The sequence below is a fragment of the Rhyacophila brunnea genome, unplaced genomic scaffold, assembly GCF_057557595.1.
Source record: "Rhyacophila brunnea isolate RB1 unplaced genomic scaffold, BYU_Rbru_1.0 scaffold_8, whole genome shotgun sequence".
Classification (NCBI taxonomy): Eukaryota; Metazoa; Arthropoda; class Insecta; order Trichoptera; family Rhyacophilidae; genus Rhyacophila; species Rhyacophila brunnea.
In genome coordinates, this window is record NW_028233350.1 from 759,203 (window position 1) to 772,695 (window position 13,493).

General features: G+C 35.0%; 1 protein-coding gene across 1 annotated transcript in view; it reads left to right on the forward strand.

Moving 5' to 3' along the window:
- The window catches only part of LOC147063805 (epoxide hydrolase 4-like), a 35,797-nt gene that overhangs the window by 21,604 nt on the left and 700 nt on the right, over nt 1-13,493 (forward strand). Inside the window, exons 4-5 of the mRNA XM_085958813.1 lie at nt 3,210-3,378; nt 6,959-7,116. Coding sequence (XP_085814939.1) covers nt 3,210-3,378; nt 6,959-7,116 — 327 coding nt within the window. The remainder of the gene's footprint in view (nt 1-3,209; nt 3,379-6,958; nt 7,117-13,493) is intronic.

Genomic DNA, 13,493 nt, shown 5'->3' on the forward strand with positions numbered 1-13,493 from the left:
CAGAGGCACCTAGCGGAAAAATACGAAGCTTGCAATTTGAGACATTTTTTCGATAATTTACATTTTAAACTGTATTAATTAATAAATATGTCTCTGAAGACGATATTATAGACGATATATCTCGAAGATAGACTTACAATTGTGAAAAAATGTGAATTTGTTACATATTTAAGTACACAATTACGTTATTATTACATTCTGTTTTATGGTCATATTTATTATTAAAATTTAGTTTATTAAGTTTTCAATTTCAAAAAGATAATATAAAAACGTAATAACCACAGAATAGATTAATAAGGTAGAATCGCCAGTGTCGCCATCGCCCAAGGATTTGAAACCAGATACGGTTTGGTACTTTATGATGGTCAGGCCATAAAACACAGGAAATCCAAAGTGCTCCGAGTTTCCTCAAATATTACCAATATTGAATGCGCCTTTCGTTTACGTGATAAATTTTAATGCATATTATGATACAGACGTAACAATTAAAAAAATCATATTCTTTATCTTCTTCTTTTGCCATTCCACCCCTTAGCTGGAGTATATGAACACCACACTGTGCGTCTTTCTTATTTTTTATGTATACACACAATCACACATCCGCTTGCATAAATATACACAAATGTACATACATAATACATATTACACAGAACAGATTAATAAATAGAATTCAGATAGGCTATGCCCCAATAAATAAATAAATAAAATAAAATAAAATAATAAAAATAAAATTTAACAGTTTATGGAGAGGTTAACATCTACGTACCCACGTACCCGTGACCCATGTCACATAGATGTACCTACAGGTATAGGAGCTTCGCTAGGATCTACATTTACAGTATAGATATTCTCCTAGGGGTGGCAGGTTATATGAAAGTATGGTGAGACAGGCTGGTAATCAATTTGCGGCAAAATTTCCACATTAACATTGTATTATATGGGTACGTTATAATGATCAAAGTAAATCCTCCGTGATGCCCTGCATTTTTTTTTATCGCGTCGCTATTTCTCGTACGTTGTCGGCTATTGTTGGCCTGCTTCATTCAGTTGTATGAGAAAGCCGATTACTTGTCCCTATTTACATTTAATACCTCTACGATAATATCGTAGAGGTATTAAATAAAAATAGATTCTCTATGCATGGCAAAGTGGGAATCCGCCATGTGCTCTTTATATTATCTGGTAGAAAAATGTCTGCCTGTTTGACCAAAATAAACCGCAGGACATGTCCCACACCCCAACAAATATACACTGCTTTTTCTGAAGGAGGTCTATCCGGTCTTTACTATTTCCAGGGCTAAAAATTAACGGAGTGGACTGTGGTTCCTAAAATTCTCGAAACTATCCATCCATTTCGAGGATAAATTGCATTCGTAAACAATTTATAAAATAATTAAATTCATTTACATTATGTACATATTTTTCCTTAAAGTTTAATACAGAAAGCATGATAGAAATATTATGTAAGTATATAATAAAACGAAATCAAACTCATTTTAATATTTTCGGAAAATTTTCGAGTGCTTCGGTTCATACGATTTTCCATTTTGAACGCTGACTACTTCTCAAAAGAGTGACAAGATTATTTTTTACTTTAAATGCCACATTTAAATCGTGACGTTTTTAAATATTACTTACTTTTTCTGAATGAACAAAATTAACTATGTTTCAAAACAATTATTATAGAGTTCTACTATGGAAATGCCAGTTCAATTAATAAACGTGTTAAAGCTTCTAATCGTGACAATCTATGGAATCGAAAATTGTCACACCCCTAAAATGTCATCTCACACGTAGGCTGGGAGCCCCTGTTATAGGCGAACATTGTGAACTGATCCAATCTTTAATAATGAAGGTAGTATCTTATACGAGTACATACAGCTAATCTTATCGTCATTACAATAGCTTAAAAACGTTTTTGTGTCATAACCCCCTTAGTATATGAAGATTTTCTTCACAATCAATATCTACTTACTTCTACTACATTTTTTATTATTTCACTATATTCCACCACGGTGGCCGCGCGGCTTAAGCGTTGGACTAAAACGCCGTGGGTCCCAGGTTCGAATCCTGGGTGTGGCAAGTACACATATTGTTTTCCAATTTGTGGGTGTCAGGGTATGGACCTAACAGGTTGAGCAAGTGGCTGACATCCATTTCTCGTAAAAAACAAAATCTGTCAATACAAACCTCGACTCTATGGAGGCCCATATGATCCTATTAGGATCGGACACGGTCGAAAGAAAAAGAATATTAATTAATGTAGTCATGTAAAGGTTTTTTTTTAAATTATTTTCATATACACATTCACTAATATATAATACTGTGCGCCTTCTATATATTGATATCTACCTACGTCATGGTGCTGTATGCGATTACAGTATTACGCCACGCGCTTTTTGCATGCTGGCGGTATTGCAATGGTTTAAGTTCCAGAAACGACCGCGATGACTTCGCTAGAGCCACAATTAAAATTTGACAATTCCGGCGAATGTACTCTCAGAAGCTGTCATTTTCCCAGTTAAATGTGCCACCCCCAAGCGACACAAACCTGGCTACACATATACAATATCACCACAGCTATCCAAATTTCTCACAGATTTTGAATCTTAGTTTTTTTAAACCAGTTGCTAAGCTGAGATTGCTATGTCTTGGTCGCTCAAAAGGTGACAGAATTTCAAGGTGGACGTTCCTCAGCCATGAGAGAATGACCAAGAAGACGAAGAAGATAGGTCCCGTTCAAAAAGCAAAATTGTATTCTGAGAGGCAACATTAAAGGCTTCAAACATTTTTTTTTATTCATTGAATAAATCTCAAGATTTAAGAATATAATAGTCTTTATTGAGAATACATAATTTGGAAACACCACAGAAACATATTCTACCTGCGCCCAAATTGGTGAAGCACATTTGCCGGAATTTAATGGATGCAGGTTTGAGTCCTGTCTGTTACTATACTTTTTGCAAGATTTTCTATAATGGACACGTTTCGCAGGTATTTCTAAATTATATATGATTATTAGAGGCCTTGTTCAACAATGGAATGTATCATTGTCACGATGCATCAGTACATTGAATTAAGATTGTTTGGAATTGTTATAATTCAATCAACTTGCGGCAACCCTAGCGATTTGTTTCGCGTACACTACACAATTATTACAAAATATAATTTATTGTCATAATAATATAGATCACTGTTTAATGTTCCAGGAAGGGAAAAGTTCACATTGGTTGGACATGACTGGGGCGGCCTACTGGTTTGGAACTTTATTGACTTCCATTCATCAATGATCGACAAGTACATCATCATGGATTCCCCTCATCACAAAGATTGGACAACGGCAATGGCTAAATATCCAAGGCAATTCAAAATGTCATGGTAAGATAACACACACAGTAAATGCTCAAAGTAAAAATAGTCAAATTTTTATAAAGGTATATTATAGGTAACATCACATTCGTAGATAATATTACGATTGCAAGGTGTGATTTTTGGAAAATAAAATGTATCTATAGCAATAGAAACCTCAACCTAAGCCGAAGGTTACATAATAATATGTGTCGCTGTATTATCTTCTCAATTCATTTCTATGGCATGGGGGGGGACTGCACCAAGAACTATTATAGAGAATGGATATACAGAAGTGTCCTCAAAATCTCTTGGACATATCGGGTGACTAATGTGGATGTCCTAAAATGAATGCGTAAAGATTGAAGACGAAGAAGACACCGGATTTTGAGACTCAGGACTCTATGTGATTGTTGTGAATACTGAATGCAGTTTCATGGAACTACTCCAGGCAGCAGTCAATCGGGTGAAGATAACCCTCATGTAAAATGCAGTCAAAATATTATGTAACTTGACATTTGAAAATTTATTGTTTCAAAAATAGTTATATACTTAAATAGCATGCAGTTGCAGCTAGATATTAATTATTTTTAATACACAATTTTGTATTCAAATTTGATGTGCTGAACACTTTATAGCTAGTAGGTGTAGGTATCGATAAACCAAATGGGCATTTTCGCCAAAGTTTGTACATTGCGTTTTTGGCATGTCCCATGACTTTGATTGATTTTTTCATAGTTATTATATTATAAAATGTTGGAAAGTTATGTACTTTTAACATGCAAATTTATTAATTTACTCTATTCAATCAGTTAAATACAACTATCTGACCTGTATATATTTTTAATTGATTATTTAGATCGAAAGGTAGTGCGTTTTTACCATGTCCCACCCATAAATTCAAATAAACAAAGTCTGATTTCGTCATTAATTTTGAGTGTGTAAAATTAAATTCGTAGTGTTTTCAACAGCTTACATTATATATTTTTGGAAAATATATAGTTTTTTCGTAAATTTGTACCAATATTGAAAAAAAATCACGTTTAAAGTGTGTCCCAGGATATTTGAAAAAGTGGAACTCCACATTCCGTTACCACGATTTTAGCATGAAGGCGAAAAATTTTCACTATAAATATGTTTTTTTTTAATGTAGCAACATTTTTGTATAACACTGATCGCCATGTACACTTTAAATTGTTGGTGTGTGTCGGTATCGCTATCGGAACAGGTTGCTTTCTGGGTTGGTCATTTAAGAAGTTCCACTACTGTTACCACGATTTATAAGGTAAGAAAACACATATTTCTATTTCACATACTACACATATGGAGCTTATCTTTCATACTACAGATATAATAAAACATATCGCAGGTTTAACAATAAAACTAAGCTAAATTTTGGCTTCAAACACTTCTGAAACAGAATCCGTTACTTCCACTCCGAAACTATATTGGTGGTAACGTATATGTGGAATGTAAAAGTAACGAAATGGCATGCATAAAGTTGGGTTTACAGTGTGTGTTTAGTTCTTCATAGATTATAAAAAAAATTATTTTGTCTGTTCGTATGAAAAACAAAAATATTTTCATTAAAAAATATAAAAAATAACCTGACTATAATATAATAATATAATAAAGATTAAAAAAGTATGTGATATGTCTGAATACGCAAAAATAGCGCACATAAAAGTATGGAGATAAAAAAAAACAACAGAAGGAAAAGAAAAAACACCAGACTGAAATAATTGCGAGACAGGCACTGGCTCTGTCATACTCTTTCTGTTATACGCCACCAAAATTTTAAAACTTCTCCATACATTTTAGGCATAGAAATTTATAAAAATGTATGAAAAAGTATTTTTTTGTCACGTTTAACAGAAATGTGTACTCGATTAGATTTAATACCTAGAACTGTAGGTATTCACGAAATGTCAGAAAAGTACGTCTTGATTACAATCAACCTGTATAGCTACATTTTATGTTGATGAATACAATTAAATTTCAAGACAACATAAAGTCGAACTTGGTTATTACGAGGAAGATGGGACCGACTGAATTTGCTTGTTATAAGCGTTACTCGTTATATCAGAGAATAGGTATTTTTAAATGAGCATGTCACATTACACAAAAAGCCGAAAATAAAAAATTTGGAAACCATCGTAAAAATCCCCGAAACGAGCATGGCATTCATAAACTACAAAAGAAGTTGTTTATTGTAATTAACGCTGGTAGGTACCTACGGACTTCACAAACCTTGGATTTTTCAACCATATGCGTGGATACTTTTTTATTATTGTCGGTGAAACACCAATAAGGTAGGTACTTAGACACTTTACTAGTGTCATAAACGTAATCCGACCCCGGCGGCATCCTGTCCAATCGGATTTTATTGCTTAGGGTCGAAATGTTTTAAAACGGTCGACACATTAACAGTATTTTAGCTCGGTATATCCGATAAGTTGCTCGTTATAACAGTGAAAGAATTAAATGTATGGCGAAAATCATAAACCAATTGTCAACAAATGTTTCGTTATTACATCCGAGATCTCGCTATGTCAGAGATCGTAATAACCGAGTTTGACTATAATTATTTTCGTAAAAGTTATATACTCCGTGCCGCGCTAGGAACTCGCGTCTGAATCCCTTGCTGATTTTTTTTTTCATATATTGTTAATTTGCTTAAAAATATTTTTTATCTGAGTTACAAATAATATAAATGCCAAATAAAGTTATGGTAATGTATAGTGTGTCAAAATTATTACCTACCTTATTTTACAAGTATTGTGAAATTTATTATAAAATATGTCTATTTTAGTGATTAAGTTTGATTTGTTTTGTTATTTTGACGCACGTTGAATATTTATCTGTCTATCAAAAAATTCAAATAAATTTCATAAAACAAAAATTTGTTTTTATGGTAACATGTAACTTAAGCTTTACAAATTACACTCCGTTACCATTTCGTTCCATTCCGAAAATGTCCCCAAAAAAGTTGAACGTTAACTATTTTTCATTTGATTATTAAATAACGAAACTTATTTATTTTTCCAATAAAATTTAGTAAAAGTGATTATTGTCTTTAAAAAAATAGCAGAACGAACATTGATTGGTTTTTTCAAATACTAAAGGAAAAATGCTCTGCCATTATAGACATAGGGTAACGGAGGGGAACGAAATGTGCCCAAGAATTAAAATTCAATAATATTTTTTGACTATTTGTAGTTTTATTTTGAAGTGTATGGTTTTTTTAATCTAATAGAGCTCTTTTAAGTGATAAAAAGTGTTTCATTCATGTTTTAAAAGCTAAGTTTCGTAGTCACGGAACGGAAACTTATTATGCCCAATTTCATAATAAAAATGATATAAATATTGTATTAATCAATATTTTGCTGAAAAATTGCTATCACCAATTCAGCAATAGAACAAGGAATCTGCTAGCTATATAAAAATGGTTAATTTGAGTGAAAAAATAATATTACCCAAATTTCAAACATGTACAAACTTTGGCGAAAATGCCCAAATACCAAATACGACATTGATGTTTGTTATAAAAGTAAGGAAAGGGAGTATGTATGAAGCAATTCAAAGATTCCGTTTGATTATATTTTTGCAGGTATTGTTTTTTCTTCCAAATTCCCTTGTTGCCTGAGCTGGCGCTCTCTATGAATGACTTCGCAAAGTTCGACAAAGTCATCAATTACCACAACTCAGGCAGCGAACACTTCAGCAAGGATGATCTAGAAGCTTTCAAATACACTTTCTCAAAACCCGGTAAATATTCTCTCATCTTTACGTTTCTTTTTATTTTAATTATATTTTAATTATATTAGAAACAACAGTGCTTGGTTATAAGTTTTATTAATGACCAATTATTGGATGACTGATTGAAAATCTGTCAGAATGAAACCTGTCTTTGTGTATATAATACTAGCTGACCCGGCGAACTTCGTACCACCTCAGAATCAATAATCTTGTGTTAACTTATTAGCTGAATTAAATTCATTTTTTTTTTATTAAGTTAAAATGAATATTCAAAATGAATTCAGTTCAATAAATGTGCAAAAATCAAACCAAAATGAAATGGATTACATAGTTTTGGTTGGTTCAGATTTCGAAGCATGATGACTACCGAGCCAACCTTCAGTTGTAAATTGTGCGGTGGCAAGCCAGGAAGATCCAATGAGTTTAAAAATTCAGTTGGCTAGTTGGTTGCTTCGTCTTCGTTTGTTAGTGCGTGAACGTAGTGGTCGCGCGCGGACATCTAGCGAAACTCAAACGTGTAACCGTGTGTAAAATGTTCGTAAACAGTGTCTTTTTTCGGGCATAATACAAATGGCTATACGTTTAAGTTTCGCAAGACGCCGCCGCACCACGCCCGCCAAATTACTACGGCCGAGCACTTACACAGTCGATAGATTTGAAGGAATGCAGTAGACCAACGATTTGATTTTGAATTGTGAAGTTTAAGTGATCCACATCTTTGTTCTTTGCCGCAAGAATTGCTCGATCACTCAACCAATTGTTGACACGAAATTGCAAAAATTCAGTGGAAACAAAATCAATCCGTTCGATTCGTCGACAGGAACACGGCCGTTACCGATAGTCAGAAATTGCTTAGAGAAATCTTCGGCAGATGGATCGTTTAGCAATGTAACTCGCATGTTTGTCGTCAGCTGAAGGTCCTTCACATAGCGCCACAGAGTCAATGATTTGAGGCAAGCATTTATTTCATCGGCAGCGGTCGATCTTGGAATGACTGGTAGTATTTGGCGGAAATCGCCAGATAGTAGAATCATTGCGCCTCCAAAACATCTCTCACAATGCGCGTTTGTGCGCCATTCTACATTCATCCCAGGTGATGATTTTACTTGCTACCAAAACTTTGGCGATTGCTGAATGTTTCGCAATATTGCATATCGGTTTTTCAGTCGTTTGAAGGTTTAACGGCAATTTCAACGCTGAATGAGCCGTTCGGCATCCTTTTAGCAACGTGGCCGCTATCTCGGAAGAAGCAACTGCTACAGCAATTTCGGATCTCGCACGAACAGTGGCCAAAATCAATGACATGGGGAATGTCTTCCCAGTTCTACTGGGCGCATCGAGGAAAAATAAGCCACCATTTCCATCATCACTTGCCTTCATTAACGTATCGTGCACTACCTTCTGTTGGGGGTTCAACATTGGTACATTCGTTCGAACTAATTAGTTCAATGCATCTCGACCATTTTCACGTTCACGTTCCAATTCTAGATTGAAATCGTAATTCACTCCACGATGTGGCATTGGCATTCCTAACTTGACTAACAAACTGCCGCACATGAGGTAACACATGTCTTCGATCAAAAGGAAAACCTGGTTATGTATATCCTTATTCACCTCGAGATCAGGATTCCCTGAAATGACACGAATTCGATGTAAAATGTCTTCTGACATGTCATCCTTGTAGTTTTTCTACAGTTCAGGTGGAGTCGATGGGAAGCATGTCGAAATAATGATAGCAAATAATGTGCGTATCTGACTTGGAGATGCAGAAACAAATGTTTTAGAGATTGTCATGTCCCAATGAGTATCATTTTCAATCAAATTGAGCTTTTGACATGCAGCACGAAATGTTGGGCACACTACACCATTGACAGTTCGAAGTGATTCAAATGATGTCGGCCCACGTTTACCAGCAACAACCGCAAGTAGAATCATTCGCCATTCTTCGGATGAACTGTTTAAATGCGACCAAGAGCATCAGTAGAATGCACATCCAGATGATCAGGAACCGCATCGCCTTGCTTCCGACGTTGAAATTTCTTCGATGAAGCGTTCCAAGTGTAATAACGTGGCATCTCAGAGTAGAACAACGTTCGTGCAAACGGATCGCTTTGGCAAATCGAAAAGAAATTCGTCAATGTTGGCGCTGGAGATACTTCAGCACGTTGAGCAACATTCGATGCGTTGAAATAAACGTGTTGACCATTCTCCAGATGCACCGCCAAATGTACAGCAGTGGGATGACGTTCATGAATGGGAAATGAGAGAATACGCCAAATCGCTTCATTGCAGCTCACATATCGACCAACTTGATAGTGCGTGATTTCATCGTTGGTATTGGGAGTTTGAACGCCAAAAACTACAATATCGCTGCCTTTGGTGACATATTTTCAGATGTATTTGATGGACTTCACTGAATTGCAAAACTCCACGTTGCAATGCGCCTTGAATGTTTTGAAAATAAGTGGCGAATACGGAACAATCCAAGTGTTGTCGACCACGATATCGTTTCACTTCATTTTCGTTGTGATAGTTCTACCGTTATCATTGGGTGATCGACGCCGATACAGTGGATAACCATCATTGGCAGTGATAGTCTCCGCCGTTAAACTTCATGGATAACGCTTGGAACACTTGCAGTCGACCATGCACGGTGATTGGGGGTTGATGGCGCCACACTGTCCATGAATCATGTAAGTAATTACAACATCATGCAGGTCTGGATCGGTTTAGGGATCAGGAATCTCGGCACATATGATGTCATCTTTTTGGTCTGGTCGAATTCTTTCGACTAACCAAATAAGAATGTGTGCATGCGGCGAGCTTCGTTTCAATAATCAATCGAATACATCCAGCATCGAGTTTCCCAAAGACGCGATGCTTAACAATGTAGTTCATCAGCGACAGGATTTTTTGTTTGAAGACACGTGCGGTGATATCGTGCCGATCACTTGATGTTTGTCCGGGGAGTAGCAGATGAACAATTTCTATTCATTTAGGATTTCATGAAAAGGTAATGAATAGATCTGGACGACCGTAATGACGAACATATGTCATTACATCTTGCGCATATTCATGCATATGACATGGACTGCCAATGTACATCGCCGATAGAATAGTCAATCGACCAACATTAGCTGCATCTCCTACGGTGCTGATTGCATCGCGTAAATGAATATACTCCTCCGATCGCAGTTTGGCTTGGTTCAACCGAATGAAAGTGAGGCGCTCCGTCTCGATTTTAAGCAATCGACGAAATCGCAGCAAATAGTGGTCAGCATTTTGACGAATCATCAAATGATAAACACTGGAAAATTAATCACATAATTCAAAATTACATAATGACGCAGTTATCGATGCAAACACAATCACAAATTTGATAACCTCACAAAGTGAACATCTTCGAAGGCAACTTACCGTTTGAAAATCACGATCGAAATAGCTATTTGCGCACCTAGCTGGTAATCGGCTCGATTATTCACGTAGATCGATTGTCGAATGAAGTTCGAAGGATGGATTTTGAAACTGGTAGGTAAATAATGAGCAATACCAGCAATGAGATCATGTAATTTTATCCTTGGCTTTATTTTTGGACGCTGTCGAAGAAGTAAAAAAGATTCAGGCAGGACAACTTCCTCCAAAATTCGCAGGAGTATACAACAAAGTCTTTCGGGATTATCTGAGGCTGAACTGATTAAACAGTCAAAGGATAGATAATGCACACAACGCCTTTCATTTGTTTGTTTGTTTCTTGTTTATTCTTTCTGTCATGTATCGTTGTATATGGATTTAAATTTTTTGTGATTTTCTTTTATTTTCGAATGCGCGAGTTCATTGCTCAAAATGTCAAAATGTATGAGAAAATTAATTTTCTTCATAATTTAATTTTTCCGTGATTTATCCGATGTTTTAATAATTATTATTCTGCTATTCGGGGCTAAGACAAATCCAACAAATCAAAGATCGTGAAAATCGGTCCAGCCGAGATAACAATTCGTGAGTATTATTTAACAGAACTTCATGGTTCTAAGTGTTTATTTTTAGCAAAACAAAAGTAATAATGAGGCAGCTTAGAATACTCCTTCATTATTAGGTTTGTTTTGTCAAAAATAAACACTTAGAGCGTAATGCAGAATTGTCGGCGTTAAGCAGCTGTTCTAACAAGAAAAACACATCACAATATGTTCTTTCTCTGTTCCACGTAGAATAATATATATTTTTCTCACTGAACTTGGGTCGTTGAAATTGACATTTTAAAGTTAGGCACGTATCTTAGGGATGTACGTGCCTAACTTTAAAATAAAGTATGATTCTGCATCGCGCTTTTAGAATCGTGTAGTATTAAAACTGGCGAATTGTGAAATAAGTAGGTACTAATATAACTAAACTTTTTACATTTTAAACATTTTTAAAGTCTTTATTAGTAATAACATAATAATTGTATCATCAAGATTTAACAGCGAAAAATATATACTTGTTTTTATTACATATTACAGTCGAACTTGGTTATTACGAGGAAGATGGGACCGACTAAATTTGCTCGTTATAATCATTACTTATCATATCATTATATAATATTTTTCGCGCCGCGTTGTATTTAAGCATAGAACATAAAAAGTCTGAAAACTATCGTAAAAATTCCCAAAACAAGCATGGCATTCATAAACTACATAAGAAGTTGTTTATTGTAATGAAGTGCTGAGCCGCCGGCGCTGGTAGGTACCTACTGACTTCACAAAGCTTGGATTTTTTACATGCAATTTCAACCATATGCTTGGATACTTTTTCAATGTTGTCGGTGAAAACACCAATTAGGTACTTAGACACTTAACTAGTGTCACAAAGGTAATCCGATTCCGGCGGCATCGGTCTAGTTAACTGCATTTTATTGCTTAGGGTCGAAAATGTTGTTTTTAAACGATCAACACATAAACAGTTTGGCTCGGTACACCCGAGAAGTAGTTCATTATAAAAGTGAATAAATGTATGGAGGAAATCATAAACTAAAATGTCAACAAATGTTTCCTCATTTTATCCGAGATCTTGCTATTTCCGTGATCGTAAAAACCAAGTTCGACTGTATTTATTCTAAATTTATGTATTTCACTTCACTGCACTGTAATATTACAATCAAAGATATTTAAGAACAACTTTCTTGAGTTCTTCCTTTCTTTCTTTTTATTAACACTATGATAGGCCATGAGCCCCAATGTTAGTAGTAGCAATGAAACAATTATAGAAACATTCAGGCTTTAAGAAAATCACATTAATGTATTGCAACCTCAAAGGGAATCGAACCAGGAGTCACCGAATAAGATGTCAGTATCTTACGTGTTAGAGTATGTTGGCTGCTAATGGGAGAATAATATAATCTAGATGAATAATATATGAAAGATGTGAGTGAAAGATCTGAAAATGTACATGAATCTTGAAAGCTGAAAGAAGGGCTGATTATTAATTTTATTAGCTTCAACTTCAAACTTTACACTTGTACTCTGAGAAACATTTGCAAAGGTCGTACTGAGTTTTATACTGAGTTCTAACACTACAGCAGTATACGAAGACATGAATTATTATAGTAGGTCACATCACATAAAATCAGATAGATGTATGATGACCTCACAGGGAATTGAACCCGGAACTCCTATTATGAGAACTTAGTGCTGTAAATACTATTAGAGCCGTGAGTTAAAAACTTACTAATCTATAAGGACTTTAAATTACGGAGGACCTTCATTATTTAAATGAAGTTTTCATAAAAAATCAAACTTCTCAATGTATCCATCCAACACTTTCATAGATGTTCATTCTATTATTTTATTTTGTTAATATATATTTTACCTAATTGTGTACATATTATTATTGTAGGTATTATATTATTACTGTTTTTATGTATGTCACTCTGGTCAATCTGGTATACAGTCGAGCTCGGTTATTACGATCACGGATGTAGCGAGATCTTGGATGTAACGAGGAAACATTCACTGACATTTTAGTTTATGATTTTCTCCATACATTTATTCACTTTTATAACGAGCTCCTTATCGGATATACCGAGCTAAAATATCGTCAAAAAATTTCTTAAAACTGTTAATGTGTGGATCGTTTAAAAACATTTCGACCCTAAGTAATAAAATCCAACCAAACAGGTGCCGCCGGATTCGGATTACGTTTATGACACTAGTTAAGTGTCTAAGTACCTACCTAATTGGTGTTTTCGCCGACAAGATTGAAAAGGTATCCACGCATATGGTTAAAAAAAATATCCAAGGTTTGTGAAGTAAGTAGGTACCTACCAGCGTCATTACAATAAACAACTTCTTTTGTAGTTTATGTATGCCATGTTTGTTTCGGGGAAAAATTCTAATTGTGTATTTTTGTTTGAA